At 41.6% G+C, this 24705-nt stretch overlaps 1 protein-coding gene across 1 annotated transcript in view; it reads right to left on the reverse strand.

Moving 5' to 3' along the window:
- Positions 1–269: 269 nt before the first annotated feature.
- The window catches only part of LRRN1 (leucine rich repeat neuronal 1), a 45869-nt gene continuing 21433 nt past the window's right edge, over positions 270–24705 (reverse strand). The window contains exon 2 of the mRNA XM_036878147.2: positions 270–5275. Within this exon, the coding sequence (XP_036734042.2) occupies positions 2850–5000 (2151 nt within the window). The 5' untranslated portion in view covers positions 5001–5275 and the 3' untranslated portion in view covers positions 270–2849. The remainder of the gene's footprint in view (positions 5276–24705) is intronic.

Genomic DNA, 24705 nt, shown 5'->3' on the forward strand with positions numbered 1-24705 from the left:
GGTTAGAGATGCATTATATGTCCCAAGGGCAGCAGGAAGCAAAAGGGAAAATATGAAATTAGAAAGTGGCCTGTAATAGTCACTTTGCTGGTAAAGGAGCTACAACCTCCATTATCAGTCAGGACCCAGTTTGATGCCTAATTTCACTGGCTAACTTACCAAATTAAATTAAGTACAAATGAGGAAATACTTGGCTAGGGAAAAGAAGACTGTACCATTTTGCTATCTATCAACTGAAAACCAACTGAATTAGCACAGACAAGGAAAAATAAGCTCAAATATTTTATTGGAGGAGGAAAAGTTACAAGGGATTATCTCCCCAAAATGGCCTGGCAAAATGTAGTTGACAGAAGCACCCAGATACCCTGGTGCCTGCTCTATATCCAGAAAAAAGGAATGGCTGTTTCCAATCATTTATTCCACTAATATTTGAGCACTGATTAGCACTGATTATGTGCCAGGTTCAAACCATTGCTTTATGGGGTAAACAATGCCTCCTCCCTGCTCTGGGCCTAATGCTTCAGTGTCGCTCCCCGTTTACTGCTTGCAGAGTTAGCAGGAGAGTTGGTTAGATGTCTACTACTCTTTGGAGATATTTCAAGACAAGAATCTTCCAGTGGGAAACCCTTCAATGTGGCATCCAAAGCATCTCCAATTCCGTTTCCTGCATGTGCTCTGCAGCACCAACAATGTAGACGCTTTCCTGATCCTCCAGTCTGCCCTTGTGCTAAAATTTTTTCGTGAGTAAACGGAAAGTTGAGTATATAGTGTATTTTTAAAGCATGGGCACCAGAGCTTGTTAAGAATTGTAAAAGATGAGTTTTCCATGGGAATCTGGAAGGCTCCTGGCCTCAGAGCAATAGACAGAATAAAGGGTCCTCCGTGGCCAGGAGAATTAGGGGAAGTTACAGCTCTTCCCTGGGCCTAGGATTTTCTCAGCAACAAATGAAGGCTGTGGGAAGAGATGCTTCTAGCTCAGATGCTAATTTTTCTACTGTAGCTCATTGCTTCAGAATTTGAAAATCTTTTTTTGTCCTTAGAAATGGGAAGGAAAGTGATGATCTTATTTTCTAAGTGACTCATGAAATAAGGGATTTTACAGACATCCTTCAGCCTGCCTCACCTGCACTTTCTTTCTCCTCTTGCTCGCCTTTGCTCAGCTGGCACCTGCTTGCTCTCAGTCCCTTTTCACAGTCTCATCATTCCTGTTGTAACAGTATGTCCCTGGCAGCAGGTGCCATCTGGGACAGCCTTTCTTTGTTTCTCTGCTTTATCAATCCACATGTTCAGATGGTTCCTTTCCTCTAACACCTTTATATGCACCACCCACCCGAACCAAAAACACACACATAGTTTGTAGACTGACCTCCTACCTACATCTAACTTCTTTTGTTCTAGTTTTCACACATGCATTTATTTCCCAGGAAACACTTAAATCTGCAGAACTGTCTCTTTATATTATTTGGATGAAAAATGCCAACTGTACAGATGCTGTCCTATTTTCTTTTAATCATTTACTTGTCTAAGTGGGTATCTCCCCACTGATCCATGAACTAATATGGATCTAAGCATGTAGACAGCTGTTAAAAAAGAAATAACATGTAATAGACTTCAGAGTACTACACAGCTGTATGTTTTAGACTTTGATGGAGAGCGTGGATATACTAAAAGAAACCAAATTTTAACAAAGCCTTTAAAGAAAAGGAATGTGAGACATACCTAATCTCTATTTTTTTTTTTACCATGTTTAGTTATGCATGGGAAACAGTAATTAATACAGCTTTTTTAAAAATATGAACTTTTCCCTCCATTAGGTCTGGCTGGTAATATTTAAAATATAGGAATCCTGCTCATTAAAATAGCTTCATTAAAATAGAAATTTATCCCCTTAAAAAAGATTTCAAAACTTTCTAGGGCCTACTTGTAAAAAGCATCATGCTGTAGCTGATTTTGGTGATTGTTTTTAGGGGTGTGAAAAATACCACCACTGCAACTAGCAAGAACTATAAATGATACATTATTGCAAGTGTTCTAAAAAATCAGAACAAAACTAATTTATTATAGTTCTGTCTTCATTGTACACCACATGTTGGTGAGTTAAACACAACAAAATTATTGTCTTTTCTTTTAAAAGTGTCTACTAAAGATAAAAAGAATAAGGTAACAATTAACATGTAGTTTGTTACATTAAAAAATTTGATATACATATTCTATTGCCTGTTAGTTTGTTCTATGCCTCTTTAACCATTACCAAAAAAAAAAGTCATTGTTCAAAGGCAAACATTCAATTCAGTTGATACAACATTACAGTACAGTCAACTAACATCATTCAAAGAAGGTAACAAATCTAGCCTTAGCTTCTTGAGTTAAAAAGTCTGCAGACCAGATTGCTACAAAAAGGCTCAATGCTGCTTCACAACTGTATGTTAGCTTTTTGTAGGACATGGTACTTTCTGCTGATGGCTTCTGAAGAAGGGGTCATGCTACTGGTAAAAGCACAGGGGAACCCCAACCTGTCATTAATCATTTTATTGAGCATTGTAGTTAGAACAGCATTATTGAGTTTAGCACAACTAAAACAAAACAATAATAATAATAATAATATAATAATAATCATAATAATGATAAGAATAAAAACCAAACACAAACTGGAAGCCTAGAGATGCCACCAGCGTGTCAAACCCTTGCGATACGCTATACTAAAAAAGTTTGAAATATCCACCTGTCCTCTCCACTCTGCCACAAACTAGCAAAGTCAAAAATACAAAAGTCTTCAACTTGTTACTTTTGCAGAATAAAGCAAAAACGTCTTTGTGCTCCTTACTACCAGAAGCAAAATATCCACTGAATTACCACATGTAATAGCTTCTGGATGTATCAACTTGGGTTGGCTTGGTGTCTGCAGAACCATCTTTGTCTTTCTCACTGTCACCTTCCCAGAGGTTAATGAGTGGTGGGTACAGCTCATTTAATGGGATTGAAGAGGTTTTTTGCATATACTTTTTTAATGAATGGTGGTAGTTTTTCCTCTTAAATCTTTTGGCAATATACACAGCAATGGACGCAAGGCTAATGACGGCAAACATGGACCCCATTACTGCAGCAAGCACTGTACTGGTTTCTTGATCAGAAATGTCCAGTGCAAAGGCTGCATTTTTGGTTGTGACATTAACACATGACTTTTGAGTCTGCTGATGAATATTAGATACTGTGAGACACACCTCATAATCTGTGGAAGGCTGCAGATGTGTTAAGTTGTACTCGTGAACGTCTACTGGGACCCTGGCAGTATACGTTATGTGTGGGTTGTCAATCTTCATGGTGGCAGATGACCATTTTAAGTTTGATGTCATGACATTGGAATTAACTTTCCAGGATACTAAAATGGAATGAGATTCTGTCTGCTTGACATATATTTTCAGCACCTGGGTACCATCCAGAAGGGTTCCATTGACCTTAATTGTCACCACACGAGTGTCTGCCCCTTCAACATTCTGAGCAACACAGGTATATCTTCCTGAGTCTTCAATTTGAATGTTAGATATTTCCAAGGTACCTTCACTACTTAGCTTGTATTTATCTGAAAGCATTTCCACAGTTATTTTATTTCCAAGGGGAGTGACCCAGTAAATTTCAGGTTCTGGTTCAGCCATGGCCCGGCAGTCTAGGAAAACTGCTGTGCCGATATCCATGTTTAAATAATTTGGGAATGTGTTGTGAGATATCATTGGGAGGCACTGTTCACTTGAATCCTGGATTAGAACTTCCTTCACTTGCTGCCCTCTGTATTCAGGCGGCATGGCACAGAACATGGATAAGGGCTCCATGAAGCGGATGTTTGTCTTGTTGGAGCTGATCCAGTGGATGACACAGTCACACCTCAGGGGATTGCTGTGGATGCTGATCTCACGCAGGTTGGGGAGGGATTCTACCGTCTTTTGGTAAACGGCATTCAAGGCATTGTTGTTCAGCATCAGGCTTTCCAGGGCAGGAACACTTCGAAAAGCCAAGCGGTGGATGTAGGATAATTTGGGATTGTTGGTGGCTTCTAACTTTGTGAGTTCAGGCAAGTTATCCAGGGCATAGCGGTCCACAGAAACAAGTTCCCCCATATTGTTGATTCCCAATTCTTTTAACCGAAGCATGTTTTTGAAGTCCCCTTCTTGGATTTTGTGGATGGGATTTTTATTGAGGTCTAAAAACTTCAAATTTGGAACTTTTTGCAGGGCAAGTTGAGGGACCTTGATCAGTTTGTTATCATAGAAAGACAAGCTTTCAAGGCTATCCAAGCCCACCAGGGCATTTCCAGGAATATCAGTGAGATACATTCCTGCCAAAACCAAGCTTCTCAAATTTGAGAGGGGTCTGAAGTTCATATCCAGAATTCCAATCACAGGATTTTCCCCAATCATGAGAATTTCAAGGTTGGGTGTTGAATCAAACCAGCGGCTGTCGATAACTTTTAATTTATTGGAGTTCAGGTGGAGCCTTAAAAGATTTCTTAAGCCTGAAAAAGCATTAGCAGAGATAGTGCTAATCTGGTTATGGTTGATATAGAGTTCTTGAAGGTTGCTGAGGTCTTGAAGACAGTAATCAGTCATTTCTGCAATCTGATTTTCCTCCAGATGTAGAGTAGTAAGCTGGCTCAAGTTTGCCAGCCCTACCTCCTTAATATTTGTAAAGTTGTTTTGGGAGAAATCTAGCTCAGTCAAGTTGAAAAGCTGCTGAAGCTCATCCATGGTCTTTGCAATGTTATTGCTCTGTAAGAGAAGCACTTGAGTATCACTGGAAAGGTTACTGGGAATCCTTGTTAAGCGGAGATCATTGCAATCAACAGTGGTGGCTTCTCTGTATGTTGACTGCGGGGTAAACCAGGGCCTTATTTCACATACACAGAGTTGTGGACACTCACTGTTTTGTAGAGAAGACCCAGTTAATGAAGTCATTAGCAAACCCAGCACCAGTTGGCAAGCTGCTAAAATAAAGCTCATCCTAGCCATGCTGGCTTGTTGAGCAAGATCAACTCCCGGCACTTGAAAGTTTTAACAGAAGGCGGACACTATCTGGTGATATGTAGGACAGCAAACTGAAAATGTAAACATTCAAGCAAAGCAAAATCTCTTCTGAGATGTGTAGAATTCCAGAGTCCAAAGGGATGGGTTTCTGGAGTTTCCAAAGGCAGGAAGTGATTTGGAGGCTTTAATTGTGTATCTCAATTCCAGGCATGCCCACAGTTCTGTGGTGTGGGCTTCAGCCACAAAGTATGGAGATGTGCCTGAAAATTAAATTAGAACAGATGTTATGTTTATTCCATACATTTTCTACATTATAGCTTTGTCTATAAAAAGGCATAATCACTTACAAACCCAATAACAGACTGTCCAAAATGACCAAACAAGATTTAAAGTTGCAGGACACACCATGTTCTACTTACTACATTACAACTAGTTTCCACTTTTACAATTAAATTGAGACTGTTTGTATTACTAGGCAAAATCATCACAAACACACACACACACTTTTAATAGGAACACTCAGAAATACCCAAGATATCATTTCTTTAAAAACAAAGATGACCTTAGAAATTACAGGTATTTATAGCTCTAAAAACAAAAAGTTCAAGAGCAAACAGGAAAGAGTTTATTAAAGACCCAAAATTCATTTTTAGTTATTTATACTTTAATTAACACTTCATTTGTTTTCAGCAATTCTTTCTTTTACAAACAGTACACTCTGTAGACATATTCAGCCAGAGCTTTTGTAGCTCAATTATTCTTATGCAAGATAAGAAACTACAAAAGGAATTTTTTATATTCTAATAAATCTTGCCTGAATAAAATAGTAAAAGGACTATTCCACCATACCACTAGTCTTCATTAAAAACACGTATGTGTGCATATACCTCACATGTATAATTTCATCAGTTTCTTGGGAATGTCACTTGGAGACTCACTAGTTATAGACCATGGATATACTGGATATGTTATTAACCACTTGAACCTCTGCTTCTTCAACTATAAAATAGGGTTTGTCCTAAAGTACCTTTCTCATAGGGTCCCTGAGAGAATTAAAGGAATCTGTAAAGTTCTTAGTGTAGTGCCTGGCAGATATTAAGTGTTCATAAAAGTTAATTATATTTATTATCACTTTATGATAATGATTTATTATTAAATTTTATTTATTATTTATAATAAAATTTAGTTATCATTTTATTTAAAAATGGATTCTTTCATCCATTTTAGGTTTAGCTGAATAGTGGCTAGTGGAAAAAAGTAGAAGAAGGAAAGCTGGGCAAACTTAATTTTATATAGCCATCATTCTGTTGGCTTTAATAAGGTCTTCTCAGGTCAAATACATATTGCTCACTTGCTGATAAGGCTAATATTAGTAGTTAATGGTTCTAAATGTTCTGGATTCCAATCAGGTATAAAAAGTCATTATGATCTAGTGTCTATCTTGCTTTCTCAAGATTAGGCCAGTCACTTGCTAAGATATTAAAAATAGAGTTATATGTTCCCTTATATTTATCTTTCTATAATGAACTTCAGCTTTGAGTATTAAGGGAACTTTAGTGACTAGTATTTTCTTTACTCTCGTAAGATTACTATAACGATTCAGTAAAATTCAGCATATAATGTACTTGAAGCCTAGTGGTCAACACAACAAGCTCTCAATGCCTACTAGTTGCTATTAGTATCTTTTTAATATGCAAAATATAGTTATCCTTGTGATTGAATAAGAAGAAGGATAATACAAAGACCCTGACAGTCCTAAAAGTTCTGTATTTGTCATACTTTAGTAGAAAGAAAGAAAAGTGTGTGTTGCATAACGCTGGATACTTGCTGTTCTCTGCAGGAAGGAAACATGTTGGCATTTCCCTCCCCTAATTTGGTTATTTTACCATATACCATGTATGTACAAAACTTTACAATGTTATAAAACTATTTGATTCTGACTCTTACTAGGAAATGCCATAAAGTGAAAACATACCTCAGAGAAAAACATTTTCTGAATAGTCTTACCTCCCAAATTTAGTTCAGTCTTTTTGTTTCCATTTAGAGTAATCCTAAACCAGGTTCATTGACCACAGTAAATGATCAGTTAAGAAAAGTTCCGCTATATGTTATTCCTTAATCTTAATTCAATATAAAAAACAAAAGAATAAATCTACTTTTCATAACTGTGAGATGGAATTTCAACCAACTTTTATGTTTTGATTGAATTTAAGGAAACATAGTGAAAAGTAACATGTATTAAAGTTATGTGAGACTCTCAAAACAATCTGTTGCCATTGAAAAATATATTTTATGGGGCTATATTTTGAATATTGTTATGAGTGATATCTCCACTTTAGATTAAATGATATGATTTGGGGTAACTGCATTGCAGTACTCAAATTTCTCTGTGATACATACACATACCTCTTTAAACAACCAACCAACCAAACCATACAAGCTCAGAATGACAAATGTATCAAACCTAGAGGGAAGACATTTTCCTCTCCCAAACCTGCATTTGGCTCCTTTGGGAGCAGAGAATGAAATTTACTTTAACACAAAAGTAGGTGTTTAAGATGTTCCTACTTATATACCATTCTGAACTCTCATTAGCATATTTCCCTAGCATAATGTTTGAACATAACATTATCCATAGAACAAAACTTCATAAAGTTCTTAAACCATTTTATATGTTTAAAACATAAGGCATATCTCAGGAGCTATTCATTAACTGTTTAAAAGTAAATACATTATTACAGCAAGAGAAGCAACCTACAGACTAATATTCCTGATGAATATTGATGCAAAAATACTCAACAAAATACTATCATACTGATTTCAACAGCACATGAAAAGGATTAAGTTGGATTTATACCTAGCATGCAAGTATGGTTCAATGTAATATACCAAAAATCAATGTAATACACCGTATTAACAAAATGAATGACAAAACCCATATGATCATCTCAGTTGATATGGAAAATGCATTTGACAAAATTCAACACCCTTTCCTGATAAAAACACTAAAGAAACTGGGAATGAAAGTAAACTGCTAAAACATAATAAAAGTCATATATGCAAAGCCCACAGCTAAAACTATATTCAATGATTAAAGAGTATATGCTTTTCCTCGAAGATCAGGAATGATGTAAAGCCTACTCTAGCCACTTCTATTCAGATTAGTACTGGAAGCCCTAATTAGAGCAATTAGCTAATTAAAAACATCAAAACTGGAAAGGAAGAAATAAAATTTTCCTGTTTGCTGATGGTATGACCTCATGTATACAAAACCCTAAAGGTGTCACAGAAAACCCCAAACTATTATAACAAACAATTTCAGCAAAGTTACATGACACAAAACAAGCAAGTAAAAATCAGTTGTGTTTCTGAACACTAACAATGACCAATCCAAAAAGGAAATGAAGAAAATAACCTGACTTAAAATAGTATAAAAAAGAATCAAATACTTAAGAATAAATTTAACCAAGGAGATGAAAGGTTTCTACACAAACTACAAAACATTTCTGAAAGAAATAAAAGATACAAACACATGGAAAGATATTCCATGTTATTGGGTCGGAAGACTTAATATTATTTAAATGACCACACTACCCAAATGACCTACAGATTCAATGCAATCCCTATCAAAATCTCATTGGCAATTTTTGCAAAAGTAGAAAAAAACATCTTAAAATCCACATGGAATCTCAGGGGATCCTAAAGAGCCAAAACAATCTTGAAAAAGAAGAGAGTTGGAATCCACACAATTCATGACTTCAGAAAATGCAACAAAGCAATACTCAAGATGGTGTGGTACTGGCATAAGACAGACATATAGACCAATGGAATAGAGAGCCCAGAAATAAACGGTTCCATATATGGTCAAATGATCTTTGACAAAGTGGCAAGACTACAAAGGAAATGGTATTGGTTATACACATGCAAAAGAATGAGGTTGGACCCTTATCCTACATCATGTACAACAATTAACTCAAATGGATTGAAGACCTAAATGTAAGGCCTAACCTGGAAAACACCTAGGAGAAAACATAGGGGAAAAGCTTCAGAACACTGGATTTGGCAATGATTTCTTGGGTATGCCACCAAAGGCACAGGCAACAGATAATCTGATTAAAAAATAGGCAAAAGATCTGAATAGACAGTTCTCCAAAAAAAGAGACACAGATGGCCAATAGACATATGAAAAGATGCTCAGCATCACTAATCATAGAAGTACAAATCCAAACCACAGTGAGATACCACCTCATACCCATGAGGATGGCAACCCTCAGAAGAATGGAAAATTACAAGTGATGGTGAGGATGTGGAGAAATTGGAACTCTTGTGCATTGTTGGTGGGAATGTAAAATAGTGCATCCATTATGGAAAACAGTATGGAGGTTCCTCAGAAGAATAAAAATGGAATTACCATATGATCCAGCAATCCCTCTTCTAGGGATTCAAAGCAAGATCTCAACGAGATATTTCTCACCCATGTTCATTGCAACATTAATCACAACAGCCAAGAGCAGCCCATATGTCCGTTGGGTGGATGGATGGAAAAAGAAAATGTGGCATACAACATAAAATGGAATTGTAAGCAGCCTTTAAAAAGAAGGAAATCCTATCATGTTTACAATATGGATGAAGCTTGAGGACATTATACTAGATGAAATAAGCCAGTTACAAAGGACAAATACTGTATTACTCTTATATGATGTACCTAAAGTAGTCAAAATCATATAAACAGAAAGCAGGATGGTAGTTGCTAAGGGCTGTGGAAAAGAGAGTGAGAATTGGTGTTTAGGCATGTAATATCAGTTTTGTAAGATGAAAGAACGTGAGAGATCTGTTGCACAACAATGTGGACATACTTAACAACTCTGAACAGCATACTTAAAAATGAAAGATGGTAAACTAATGCTAGTTTTTAATAAAAATTCTCCTTGTAGCCACTTTCCCTGGGGTGGGGAATAGCAAGTTGGAGCCAGACTCAGCTCTGTGTATTGATCTTCCAGAAAGGAATCCCTGTATCTGAAGGCACCCCTGACTTCTGCAGGCACAAGTGGCTGATTGTTATATTTACAAGGCCTGTAAGCTTTTTGAAACAGATGAGTTCAGCACAGAGTTAAGAGTGTAGCTTCTGGAAAGAGGCCTGGTTTCCAATTCAGTTCAGTGACTTTGGGCAGATTATTGAAACTTAGTGAGCCTCAGTTTCCTTATTTTAGAAAGTGCATCATAAAACCTACTTTGCAGTATTTAAAAAGAGAATGAGTTGTTGAATGTAAAGCTTTTGGCAGGGGGCCAGGCACATAGCGAGTGTCCCAAAGATGTTAGCTATTATTATTTACAGATTTGATATATCATGTTGGATCTCTTTAAGGGCATTGAGGACGAAAGGAAGGAGTAGGTAGTTGAAATCAATACAGGGTGCCTTTTGTGGTATTATTAGCAACTGCAAGTTCTGAAAAGTGCATGAGCAGAGGTCTTCTAACAATATAGATAGCGAGTGCAGTTAGAGCCAGAGATTACAGCAAATTCTTTATGGAGGATATATTTTATTTCCCTTGGGAAGGGAAGAAGGTCTTGCAAATGCATTCTGAATGCTGAATCTGCATGGCCTGTTTTTAAAGATATTTAGTTTCTTGGACTTTTGTCTGGCCCCTGACCCTTTCTGACTCTCAGATTTCTTTCACCAACCATTTTCGAAAATTATGTTCCTTGTTCGCACATTATCTAAGGCGAAACACTCTGTAGTGTGTGTTAGTGATCACAGACGGGGGGTGTGCATGGGAGAAAGAGCTGTAATAGTCTCTCCATAACGCATTAAGGAAACAAAATAAAGTGTATCCCCTTGCAAGGACATAATGGAGCTTGCTGAGGCTCTTTTGCATAAGGAACTGTTCCTGAGAACCCACATTATTCATCAGCAAGCCGTGAAGCAGCACGTCTGAGTGGGCTGAGCAACAGAATGAGGATGCCAGGGAAGGGATTCTTAATTTTGGCTTCACCACAAACTTCCTATGTGACCTTGAACAAGTCTAGTAACTTTGTGTCCTATTTTACTTATCTTAAAGTAGGTAGGTTGATAGGAAAGGTAGTCACAGCTTCCCCAGGCCAAAAGGAACCTCAGGAAGTCATCACATCAATCCGTTCTCCTGGTGTCATGAAAACCTATACTTCTAGCCATTTTCAGAGAGGCAGCCCTTCCCTCCCTCCCTCCCTCTCTCGCTCCCTTCTTTTCCCTTTTTTTATTACTAAATTGTTATGGAGGCACACAGTTTGATCATGCCAAGGATCTCAAACTCCAATGCCTTCATGGGCTAGAGAGGAGAAGTCATTTGAATCTAACACAGTCATAAAGAGCTGCAGTGTGCACACACTCCAAAAGGCATGCAAAAATGTTTTTTAACTGTACAGGCCAAAGTCCACCTGTTTCCTAAGGCCTTTTATGGCTTGTGGCAAGTTTGTAACCTCCGAATTCTATAAGTATAATAATAATAATAATAATAATAATAATAATAATAATAATAATATTATCACCTATAATGCTGAGCTAATGGGAGTATTTGATAAGTAGATTAGATATAAGTTAATGTATTATTGGAAATACTCAATATTTGAAAATGTATAATTGGAAATTCCATGTATTACAGTGTGAATCTTTGAGGAAAATGTCTTTGATGCTTTTTAAAAAAGCATTATATTTATAAAAAATTATCTTACACTCCTTCATGTTAGAAGACCTACTTTTAAAGGCAGGCGAAACCTTAGAGATCCCCTAGGTGATCCAAAATGAGCCAGTTAATTGGCCAAGGAACAAAATAAAATCCAAATGCCTTGATGCCAAATTCAGCATTTCCTAATTTGACCACTTTAAATTTGTGTTGGTTTTCCTATTCCCAGAGGAAAATTTGTCCTTTCCCTAATTTTATTTTCTTCTCTTTTTTCTTCCTGTTCTCACCATTATTATTTATTAATAGTTTCAAAAATTCTCTGTTATGCTTGGGTATAAATGCACTAGTATGAGAAGAGGATGAACACAAGTGATCTTTTGATTCCCCTCAATTTTGAGCAGGGCAAACCCATCACCCTGCAGGTGCAATCTCAGCCAGAATGTCTGAGAAAAGCCCAAGGACATAGCTGGTCTCCAACGTGAGCATAAAAGCTGGGGTCACCATTCATCAGCTCCTGAGAGGAAGCGGGCATGGAGAGCACATTAGCCCTTGCAGGAGTGTTGGCCAGGCAGGGTAAAGGGGGCAGGGCTGGACTGGATGGACTGAAGAATTACAAAAGAAAATTAAAAAAAAAAAAGAAGAAGAAAAATAAAAAGCCAAAAAGCCCAAACAGAGCCAGCTGGCTTAAATCCAAATCCAAGTAGGTGGCTTGGCATGCTTGGGAAAAGATGCTTGTGGAAGAACTGTTAGAGAACATGTACTTCAGATTTTGATTAGGCTTCAGCTGATTAAAGGCAAAGCAGTCCAGCCTCCCTGTGAAATAGGGGAAGCACAGTCTGAAGGTTGGATAAGGCCTTAGAGATCACCTGGCACTTCTGAAACAACCTCTCACTTCATGGGGGATGTCTCAGTGAGGTGAGGTCCCATATTTGCAAGCCAAGCTTGACTCCATTCCTACTCCCCACAAACACAATCCTTCACCCTATACAATCACTTACTGCTTCACTTAGCTGAGGGCTAGTTGGCATTTGTGTCCCTGCTCTCTTGAATGGGGTCCTAACTCTTTGAAGGCTGTTGGCCTTTGGCACTCTGTTGGGAGCCACACAAAGACAACAAGATGGCCACAGTTCATGAGGTTCCTGCTTCACTTCCTGGAGATTAGCTGCGAGCCCGCGCGCGCCAACAAGAAAGCCCGCGCGCGCCAAGAGATACTCTTCTCCCCCTCCTTCCCCATTATCATATGCCCATCAGAATGTAACTCGCTGCGCCATCCCTGCTGTGCAGCCAATCCCCTGCTTACAAGTATCCTATGGCCCACTCTGCCCCTGAACATTAGTATATATGTACCCCCGTCTTACAATAAAATTTGAAGGCTTGATCAGAACATTGTCTTGCCTTCGCTCTTCTCTCGCCCCCATTTTCTTTCAGGTCGGATCTCCCTCGTCCCCACAAATAACTAGGTCCCGCTGGACGGGACAAGTGGCGCCCAACGTGGGGCCAGAGGTGCAGATCCTTCACAGGCGGACCCCCGAGTGAGATATCGTCTGCGCAGACCCCTTCTTGATGAAACAATAGGAGACGCCTTTCGCCGCTCACGGAGGTCGTCGTCCCTGGTGAGTACCGGCCGCCTTACAAGAAAATGGGAACTAAATTAAGTAAAGAAGCGGTCTTCATAAGAGACCTAAAAAGTTCACTTAGGGAGAGAGGAGTTCGAGTTAAAAAGAAAGACTTGGTAAAGTTTTTTATTTTTGTTGATGAAGTCTGTCCGTGGTTTATCATTAATGGCCCCGAAATTCATCCTAAAAAATGGCAGAAAGTAGGTAGAGATTTAAATGATTATCTTATCAAAAACGGCCCTGACTCTGTTCCTGTTTCAGTATTTTCCTATTGGGGTCTTATCAGAGATATTGTTGAAAATACTGACCCTGATAAACGTCAACTCTTGTCAGTAGCAGAATATTGCCTCCGCCCCCTATCTCGGGCGGCCTCAAAATTGTCTCTTTCGAGTGATCCCCCTGCTCCAAAATCGGCTAAATCCCCCTCCCCTAGCCCGACACCATCTTTGCTCGGTGCCCTCCATGATACCCCTCCCAAATGTTGCACTTATCCGCCTCTCCCTCGAGATTCGGACTTTGTCGATACACAAAAAGTTTTTCCAGTCGTGACTAAGAGCCAAAATGGCGAGCCTTTAGATCCGGGAGACGCGGCTGAACTAGAAGACGAAGCGGCCAAGTATAACAACCCAGATTGGCCCCTTGCCGCCCCGTCGCTTAACCTCCCTTCTTACACACCCCCAGTTTTGAAAGGAGCCTCTTACACTCCCCCTATTCGGCCTCCCAATGTTTGCGCCCCGGCCTTTTTGCCCCCGTCGGCCCCTCCGCTACCCCCTCCGGCTCCCGGTCCTGTTAGCCCCCCTACCAGCACTGAAGACCTAATAGCACAGATAGTAGAACAAAGAATAACTTGCCATCTCCAAAAATTAGTTGTCTCCCAACCAGTTCGTCCCGCGTTATATTCGCAAAGGGGCCTCTCTAAGAAACCGCTTACAGCCACAAAACCTAATAAACAACCTAAAAAACTGCTCTTTCCTGTTCTTACCCGAGCCTCCGCCCGCTCTGGCCCCACCTCCACAACACATAGTCCGGAAGAGGGCGATCTTAAAAGCGACGGCGAAGACGCCCCTGCTGCTCAGGAAATAGAAAGTGAGGGAGAGGAGCAGGCTGAGCCAGAGCCGGCCGAGCCTGCTGATGGCCCTAGAGAATTTCACAAAATCCATTTCAAAAGCTTAAAAGAGCTGAACGCGGCCGTTAAAGCTTATGGCCCCAATGCCCCTTTTACCCTTTCTGTTCTTGATTCGCTGTCTCGAGGAGGACATTTACTCCCAGGTGAATGGCTGCGTATAGTCCAGGCTGTGCTTACCCGTGGTCAGTTTTTAACTTGGAAGGCAGATTTTGCTGACCGTTGTCAGACCATCGCTGCTGCCAATGTAAAAGACCCTCATTCCCCAACAGCGTCCTGGACTTTTGATAAGCTTACGGGACAGGGCAGATATATCTCTGAAACCAGGCAGCAGCGCCTTCCCCTTGGTCTTTTATCTCAAGTGAAAGATGCCGCTTTGGGCGCTTGGATATCACTTCCTGCTTCCGGGACTGCTAACACTCCTCTAACTAAGATCACTCAAAGCTCGCAAGAAGACTATAGCGAATTTGTTAGCAGACTGTTAGAGGCCGCCGAAAGGACCCTTGGTTCCGCGGCTGCCAATGATAAGATTGTAAAACAGCTAGCCTATGAAAACGCCAATTCGGCATGTCGAGCCGTCCTCCGCGGTAAGACTCGAGACAAAACTCTTGATGAAATGCTGAGAATGTGTAGAGATGTCGATCCTTTTACATCCAAAGTCCAAGCCCTTTTAGCTGTAGGTGCCGCTGTTCAAACTCCCCCGGTTTCTTATCCTCCTTCCTTCCCCAGGGGCGCACCGCCTATGCGTAACTGCTTTAAATGTGGACAGCCAAGCCATTTCGCTCGCCAATGCCCTACCACAGCTCCTCCTCCTAGAGTTGGGTCAGTCCCCGGTATTTGCCCTCGCTGCCATAAGGGGCGGCACTGGGCCAAAGAGTGCCGTAACAATCCAACAAATCCTTTTTACAGTACCACAAATCCTTTCACCCCCCCTTTTCAGGGAAACGGGCTGAGGGGCCAGCCCCGGGCCCCCCAGCCAATTCCATTTCAGCCGGCCTCGGGGAACAGCCTAGCTGTAGCACTCCCGCCCTCTATCGGGCCACACCCGGGAGTGCAGGACTTGACCTCTGTGCCTCCTCCTCAACAATATTAACGCCTGAGGAGGGAATTACAATTATTTCCACAGGAATTTATGGCCCACCTCCCAAAGATACTTATTTTCTAATTTTAGGGCGAGCTTCCACCACAATAAACGGCCTTATTGTCCACCCTTCCTTAGTTGACAATGACTATACTGGAGAAATAAAAATTCTTGCTAGTGCCCCCCAGTGCCCTGTCAGCATTATGAAAGGTCAGCGCCTTGCGCAGGCGCTCCCCCTCCCTTTAAGTACATCTCACCCTGCTATTCATAAGCAGCGAGGCTCCTCTACCCCAGGTTCTTCAGACTTATATTGGATCCAAGCTATTACTAAAGAACGCCCCACTCTTAAACTTAAGATCCAAGGAAAAGTATTTGAAGGAATTTTAGATTCGGGGGCCGACTCTACGGTCATATCTCAGGCTTCATGGCCCTCCAGCTGGCCCTTACACGCTTCCTTGACCCATCTACAAGGAATTGGGCAGTCAAGAAACACCTTACAGAGCTCACAGTTATTAAACTGGGAAGATGAAGAAGGAAATACCGGATTCATTCAACCCTTCGTAGTTCCTGGGTTGCCGGTAAATCTTTGGGGAAGAGATATCCTCTCTCAAATGAAAGTCATCATGTGTAGCCCTAATGAAGTTGTAACACAGCAGATGCTTTCACAGGGTTACCTCCCTGGTCAGGGGTTGGGCAAACTAAAACAGGGAGATCCCAACCCGATACTGGCCACGCCTAAGATAGACCGCTCAGGTTTAGGGTTTGAAAAACATTTTTCATAAGGGCCGTTGCTCCTCCTGCACTCCAGGCAGACAAGATTACTTGGAAAAGTGATGTTCCTGTCTGGATCGATCAATGGCCCCTTACCACTACAAAATTAAATGCAGCCATAGAGTTAGTGCAGGAACAGCTGGCTGCTGGACATATTGAACCTTCTACATCCCCTTGGAACACCCCAATCTTTGTAATCCAAAAGAAATCAGGCAAGTGGAGGCTCCTACAAGACCTCAGGGCGGTTAATAAGACTATGGTCTCTATGGGCGCATTACAACCGGGAATTCCCTCTCCAATAGCCATCCCTAAAGGGCATGTCAAATTAGTAATTGATCTAAAAGATTGTTTTTTCTCCATACCTTTGCATCCTGATGATTGCAAACGTTTTGCCTTTAGTATACCCATTACCAATTGTGTAGGGCCTTCTCCCCGGTTTCAGTGGAGAGTTCTCCCACAAGGAATGGCCAACAGCCCCACTCTTTGCCAAAAGTTTGTAGCCCAGACTATAGACCCCTTTAGGTTGCTCTTCCCCACTTTGTATATTATCCATTATATGGATGATATTCTTCTTGCCGGTCCTGACCAGCAACAGCTCTATGCGGCCAGTCAACAGCTAGTCACTGCCCTCCGAGATCGAGGACTACAAATTTCCCCAGAAAAAGTCCAGGTCCACCCCCCCCAACTATTTTTAGGCTTTGAATTATTTTCTAATAAAATCCTCACTCAAAAAATTCAGTTAAAGAGAAGCTCCTTAAACACTCTTAATGATTTTCAGCGTCTGCTAGGAGACATCAACTGGCTCAGGCCTTATTTAAAGCTGACCACCGGAGAGTTAAAGCCCTTGTTTGATGTCCTACGTGGAGACCCTGATCCTTCCTCCCCCCGCTCGCTTTCATCAGAAGCACAAAGGGCATTAACCATTGTAGAGCAGGCTATTTCTGAACAGACCATTAGCTACTTCTCTCCTCATCTAAGTTTGTGGCTGCTCATTTTCCCTACCCCCTTCTCCCCTACAGGAGTCCTTTGGCAAAACCATCCACTATTTTGGGTTCATTTGCCAGCCTCCCCCCCTAGAGTCTTAGCTACCTATCCTCAATTAGTTGCTGCCCTTTTACGTTTAGGCCGAGAAGCAGCTCTCAAGTTGTTTGGGAGAGACCCTGAAGTTATAACCCTCCCATACAATACATCTCAATTACAATGGCTTATTCAACATGATGATGATTGGGCAATTAGCTGCACCTCCTTCCATGGGACAATAGATAATCATTACCCTGCAGACAGATTAGTCCAGTTCCTTCAAAAGACCCCGGTTGTCTTTCCCAAAAGGACTAAAACCACGCCAATTGCTGGGGCCGTGATAGTGTTCTCTGATGGGTCCTCCTCCGGTATAGCCGCTTTCAGTATTAATGGGCAAGTTACTCGAATACAGACAGACCTCTCTTCTGCACAACTTGTTGAACTAACTGCAATAATCAAAGTTTTTGAGCTTTTAATAGATGCCCCCTTTAACCTTTACACTGACAGTGCCTATGTAGCAACCTCTGTTCCCCTATTAGAGACAGTGCCTTATATACGTCCTTCTACAAATGCTTCCCCCCTATTCGCAAAATTGCAAAAATTAATTCTAAACCGCGATGCCCCTTTTTTCATCGGGCACATACGCGCTCACACTGGCCTTCCAGGGCCGCTTGCCAAAGGCAATGACAGAGTTGATCTAGCGACTCAATTAGTAGCCTCTGTCACGTCAGACTCACCCTTGGCTGCAGCCCAACGGGCTCATGAACTACATCATCTCAATGCTCACACTCTTAGACTCAAATTTTCAATCACCCGAGAACAAGCCCGCCAAATAGTTCGGCAATGTCAAGGATGTCTAACTCTCCTCCCAGAGCCTCATAACGGAATCAACCCCCGGGGGTTAGTTCCAGGAGAGATATGGCAAATGGATGTCACTCATTACCCTTCTTTTGGTAAATTAAAATATATCCATGTGTCTATTGACACATGTAGTGGTTTCCTATGTGCATCCTTGCAAACGGGAGAGGCAACTAAAAATGTTATTACCCATGTTCTCTCATGCCTGGCATATCTACCACCACCTAAAATCTTAAAAACTGACAATGGGCCTGGATACACCAGCTCTAGCTTTAAACAGTTCTGTGCGCAGTTAAGTATTAAGCACATAACAGGAATCCCCTATAATCCCCAAGGCCAAGGCATTGTTGAAAGAGCCCACTTAACCCTTAAAAACATGTTATTCAAACTTCAGTCGGGGGGAGAAGTACTCTATCCGAAAACAAGTAATGCAAAGACACTCCTAAATCATGCACTGTTTGTTCTTAATTTCCTTACTTATGACTCCGCGGGTAAAACCGCTGCTGATCGCCTTTGGCATCCCTCCACGGCAGATAATTATGCACAGGCTATGTGGAGAGATCCGATGACCAACACATGGCACGGGCCTGACCCTGTGCTCATATGGGGGAAAGGACATGCTTGTATATATGATGCTAAGGCACAAAATGCCCGATGGCTCCCAGATAGGCTCATTAAACTTCTAGACACAAATAAAAGCAAAAACAATAACTCTAGTCCAGGGCATGTTAACCCCTGAGAAGCCTTCCCTTTCTGTTTAATTTCAGAAGGCAAGAAGTGGATCCACGCATCTCATGTGAAACCTGTTGTGGAGAGCCCAATCTACCAAGAATCCTCTCCAGCTCAAGATCAGCAGAACGCCCCTAAGATGATCGCCTTCGAACTGTGTGCCATTGTACTGGTACTGTGCTCCCTTCCCCCAGGCAGATGTTCCAGCCCACAGCAGTCTCACAACTTGACCTGGGAGGTGATCAGTGGGACAGGGAACGTAGTTTGGAGTGTGTCAAAAATAGCACACCCCTATTCCTGGTGGCCAGACCTGTACCCCGACCTGTGTACATTAGCAATAGATGCAGCCAATTGGGGTTTGGAAGGACACACAGACTTCCAAAAACCCCCCTCCTCCCCTGGGAGCCTAGGATCGCCCCCTTGGGGAGGATGCGGAGAACCCAGCAAGAGGAGAGAGTTGAAAACCCTCACTTTCTATGTCTGCCCTGGTTACCATCGTAGCCAGGCCCTTAATTGGAAGTGTCAAGGATTATCAGATTTTTACTGTGCAAGCTGGAGTTGTGAGACCTCAGGTGACACCTACTGGCGGCCCTCCTCCTCATGGGACCTTATTAAAGTCACTGCTAATTACACCCACTCAAATCGGGGCAACGATGGCACGTGCAATACATGGTGTCACCCGTTGCGTATCGAATTCACCAATCCTGGGAAACGGAGTACTAGTTGGACAACGGGGGCCACATGGGGACTGAGACTCTACCAGAGTGGCTATGATAATGGAGTCTCGTTTACAATCAAGCTTAAAGCAGAGCCTCTTCCAGCTGTCCCAGTAGGACCCAACGCTGTCTTGCGAGACCAGCCGCGTCTCCCAGCCCCGCCCGCGCCAACCCTAGCCCCACCTGCAGACGCTGCCACCCCTTCCTTCGCCTCCACTCTTAACCGACCCACCTTCCTTCCTAGCACCGGATGGCGCTTTCTCAACCTCCTTGAAGGAGCTTTCCGAGTTCTAAATACCACCAACCCAAATTCTACCGAATCCTGTTGGTTATGCTTTTCCTCTTCACCTCCTTACTATGAAGGACTAGGATTGTTAGGCAATTTTAATAATACGACCAGCCACGAAGCCTGTAGCTGGGGCTCGCAAAAGTTAACCCTGACTGAGGTAACTGGAAAAGCTACATGTTTAGGAACAATTCCCTCAACCCATAAAAGTCTGTGTAATCACACCCTACCTATAGTTTCCTCAGGCGAGAACAGGTATCTAGTCCCTCCCCGTCAAGGATGGTGGGCTTGTAACACTGGACTAACACCGTGTGTTTCCACCTCTGTTTTCAATTCCTCCCATGATTTCTGTGTTATGGTTCAACTAGTACCAAGGCTTATATATCATGATGATTCCTCATTTGTCACTGAGTTCGACCCTAAAAATAGGTACAAGAGAGAACTAGTCTCGTTGACCCTAGCCACATTAGTGGGAGTAGGAATTGCAGCAGGAGTGGGAACAGGGACAGCTGCCATCATCCAGGGGAACCAAAACTATGAAGGGCTGAGAATCGCCATTGACGACGATCTAAAAACCATAGAACAATCTATTACCAAACTTGAAGAATCTCTGACTTCCCTTTCTGAAGTCGTCTTGCAGAATAGACGGGGGCTAGATCTACTGCTCCTAAAAGATGGAGGTCTGTGTGCAGCTTTAAGAGAAGAATGCTGTTTTTATGCAGACCACTCCGGAATAATAAGAGATTCAATGTCAAAGCTTAGAGAAAGGCTAGACCAGAGAAAGAGAGAGCGAGAAGCTAGCCAAAGTCCCTTTGAGTCCTGGTTCACTAAGTCCCCATGGCTCACAACTCTGATCCCCACCATCCTTGGACCCTTAGCAGGACTCCTCCTTTTAGTGTCTTTTGGCCCTTGGGCCTTAAGAAAACTAACAGCCTTTATTCGAGAGCAGGTTGACCAGCTCGTCAAGCCAGCAGTTGCTGTTCATTATCACAGACTTACAGCCTGTGATGAAGAGTCTAATACCGAGCCAACCAACGCTCCCGGTCTCCAGTTCTCAACTTTACAGGCACCTCAACCATGGTACCATCGATTCTGGCACCGTAATTAATGTGGCCCATATGCTGGTCGGCCAGAACCAGACATACCCCATTACCATTTATGAGGGTATGGGCATCGAGATGAGTGCGAGACAAAGTACCGCAAGGGAGGGTTCTTCCTAGAACCTCTCTGGTCCTCCCTGAGAATATGCCTGGCTTGCATAGAGGTTGGTATCCATATGTACATAAAGCCTTAATATCAGCTAGCAATTTGGCTTTCAGCTCTGCCTCTCCTCCCTAAAAGATACCGAGAGCATATAGGTAGACATTCGCAAGATGTTACCTTACTGGAGGAGCCAGGCCTCTATTCCCTCACTCGATTAAGGCCCACCTTTCTGAAATAAATAGAAAGGGAGGAGATGTTGGGAGCCACACAAAGACAACAAGATGGCCACAGTTCATGAGGTTCCTGCTTCACTTCCTGGAGATTAGCTGCGAGCCCGCGCGCGCCAACAAGAAAGCCCGCGCGCGCCAAGAGATACTCTTCTCCCCCTCCTTCCCCATTATCATATGCCCATCAGAATGTAACTCGCTGCGCCATCCCTGCTGTGCAGCCAATCCCCTGCTTACAAGTATCCTATGGCCCACTCTGCCCCTGAACATTAGTATATATGTACCCCCGTCTTACAATAAAATTTGAAGGCTTGATCAGAACATTGTCTTGCCTTCGCTCTTCTCTCGCCCCCATTTTCTTTCAGGTCGGATCTCCCTCGTCCCCACAAATAACTAGGTCCCGCTGGACGGGACAGCACTCCATTAATCAGTTACCATATATTAGAAGCATAGGAGCACATCATTCAGTTTAGGGAGCATGCAGTGGGTTGTTTAATAACCTCCAGCTTGATCTCTGCTTAGGCAGATCAGAAATCGGGTGGACAGTTCAACCAATTATGCTGATAGCCAACTTATTCCAAAAAATTAAGTCAGGTCAGCTTAGCAACCCATACTGAGATTTTTTTTAGCATGGCAGTGAATTGATCATAATGCCTGATATACATAAGCATAGCCAAATTGCAAGTTTAATTTGTAAAATGCATAAATTAAACCTCTCTTAATTCAATGATGGATAGTGTGTTGCAAACTCTATAAGGGCATAGAATTTCCAATGTAAGAAGTGTAAAGTGGATTTGAAGAATGAGTATGAGTTGGACATGTCCCTTCACAAAGGAAAAGCCTCCTGAAAAATATTATAATAATATGAATATAGTTAACTTTACTAGTGGACTTACTAAAATAAAAACTCTGTATTAACAACTAGAGCGAGTGGCTCACACATATTTGTTATCAAGTATCATCACCCCTGTTTTTCACAAAGGAGTCATTACTTGTCCAAGATCTCAAGTGAGACAGTGAGTCAAGGACATAGGCCTGTGCCTTAATGCTCTATTAGCTCAGAATCCTTTCAGGTTTTGGACTAAGAGTTAGGAGACCCAAGTCCTTAGCTCTAGTTTTGTTGCCAGCTCAGCTCATGCGGGCCATCTTCCCTACCTGCTAAGTGATGAGGCTGGGCTAAACCTCACTGATGATTTCTTCAGGCTCCTCCAGCTCCAGGATTTGATGCTGCTTTTCTGGGTTGCTGCTTTTAAAGGTACCCATGTAAGTGGCACTCATTACAACTGGGCTCAAAACACTCAGTCATAGCTTTTAAAGAGAAATTGTGTTTAGCATTTTTTCTTTTTTTTAAAAGCATGGTCTAAGGAGGCAGGCAGAGTTAAGTCTATATCCTAGCAGTAACTCTGGTACCTTAGACAAATGTCTAAGTCCCCTTCTCTAGGCCTTGGGTGCCTCATCTGTTAGAAGAGGATAGTTACAGATCTGCTTCATGTGGGTGTTGCGAAGATTAAATGAGAGAACATTTCTTGAGCAGTGCTTGATACATATTAGATTCTCAACAATCATAAGTTTCCTTTGGAGTCCTGAATTTAGACAGTTAGAATCAGGTGCTGAAAACCTAAGTTAATATTTGCTTTTCTGACAGAGAAATTAATGTACTTCCTGAAAATGATCTAGAACAGATTTCTTTTCTTTATTTTTTTTTAAACTCAACCCTCCTTTGGTGTTTTATTTTTTCCTCTCAACATCCCTAGGAGGTTAAGCAGTATGATTGTCCCTTTTCACACTGGGGAAGCCAATGCATAGAGATAGTAAGTGACTTGCCAAAGACATACAGCAAGAAAGTGATGATCCATACCCTAAACACCACCTTCCACCTGTCACATGATCATCCCAAAGAACCCCCAAGTTTGAATCAGATAAGAGGACTGCTGGCTGGGAGCAGTTATAGCTCTTGAAGGCAATGAAGATTCTTCCCATAATTGGAGTTCAACAAATCACAGTGAAGATCAAGGGATGGGTCATCTCTTTGCCAAATAGCTTGATTACCACTGAGACATCCTCTATCCCTCAGGTAAGAACGGAATAGATGTCTAGAACACTAGAAAGGTTTTAAAGCAAGGCACAGGAATATTTCTGCAGTTTGGTTTGTATTGAATCTTATGAGATAATCCAGAAGGTCCCAAGGTTTTTATTTTGTTTTATTTTAATATGGTATACAGATATATAAGCAGGTGTCCTCCCTCAGACCAAACAATGGACAGAACTCAGAAAAGGCTCAACCTGCAAACTTCCCAAGTACATGACTGTCTTTTCAGTTCAATCCCCTCTCTTTCCCAGCTCCTTTCCAGAATGTATTTTCGAAGGCTATGTCATTTTTGGAAGAAAAAAGTCACACATTTATCTTAATGAGACAATGCTAATTAAATCTTTGCATGCTAGTTACTCAGGATTTCAATTTTGCAGTTTAATGGTAAGCCTCTTTAAAGGACTCTCCTTTACAAGCACAATATTAAGAATTGTATACCTCTTGCATCAAGAGGTTGAATGACACACCCAAAGCATTTCTTGGAAAGAAGTATTCCAAATGATTTAAAACATTTACCAAGCAAGGAAACAAAAAGAAGAAATGGACATTTACTAACACATTTGTATGTCAATCTTAGTTACTCTGGGTGCAAAGATATAAACAATAAGCAAAGGGAATTAAAATGGTTAGCTCAAGAAAGACAGGGTGCATCCTTTCCAAATAATGAGGTATTTTCTAGCCTTATACTTTTCATTTTTTAAATCTACTGTTCACTGCAGGGTCACTTTGGCTGAGTGGTAGACCTAAGAATAACAGCAGCTAGCTCTTACTATGCAACATGCACTCCACTAAGCACTTTACATAAATTGTTTCATTTAATGCTCACAACTCTATGAGGTGGGAGCCATTATTTTTCTTATTTTTACGGATGAAAAAATGGAGACTCAGAAAAATGAAACAGCCTGGCCAAGGTCTTGGAGCCCACAGGGCAGGAGAGGTTCTGTGTGAATCCAGGCATCCAAGGGTAGATCCCAAATCACACTCCTCTTCTGTCCCAACGTTTCTGGCCAGGAGAAGTCCTTGGCAATGTTTTAATCTGCCAGGACTAGAATGAGTCTCACAGGGCAAGGTCCATGTTTCTATCTCGTTCAGTTTGAGTCATTCAGGGCCAGGCACTGGCCTGGTATGTACATGCTGGGCACTCAATAAATAAATTAAAAAATGGACAGAATCAATTAAAATGTGCTTTCCAGATGTTCACATAAGCTTGGAAATATTCACAGTCTTGTTGGGTCTCTTCTTCATATGGGCTGGTACAAACCCTGTATCTTTAAAAGCTATATTCTTTTTTTTTTTTAAAAAAGCTTGTAAC

Source organism: Manis pentadactyla, chromosome 1, assembly GCF_030020395.1.
Source record: "Manis pentadactyla isolate mManPen7 chromosome 1, mManPen7.hap1, whole genome shotgun sequence".
NCBI classification, from domain to species: Eukaryota; Metazoa; Chordata; class Mammalia; order Pholidota; family Manidae; genus Manis; species Manis pentadactyla.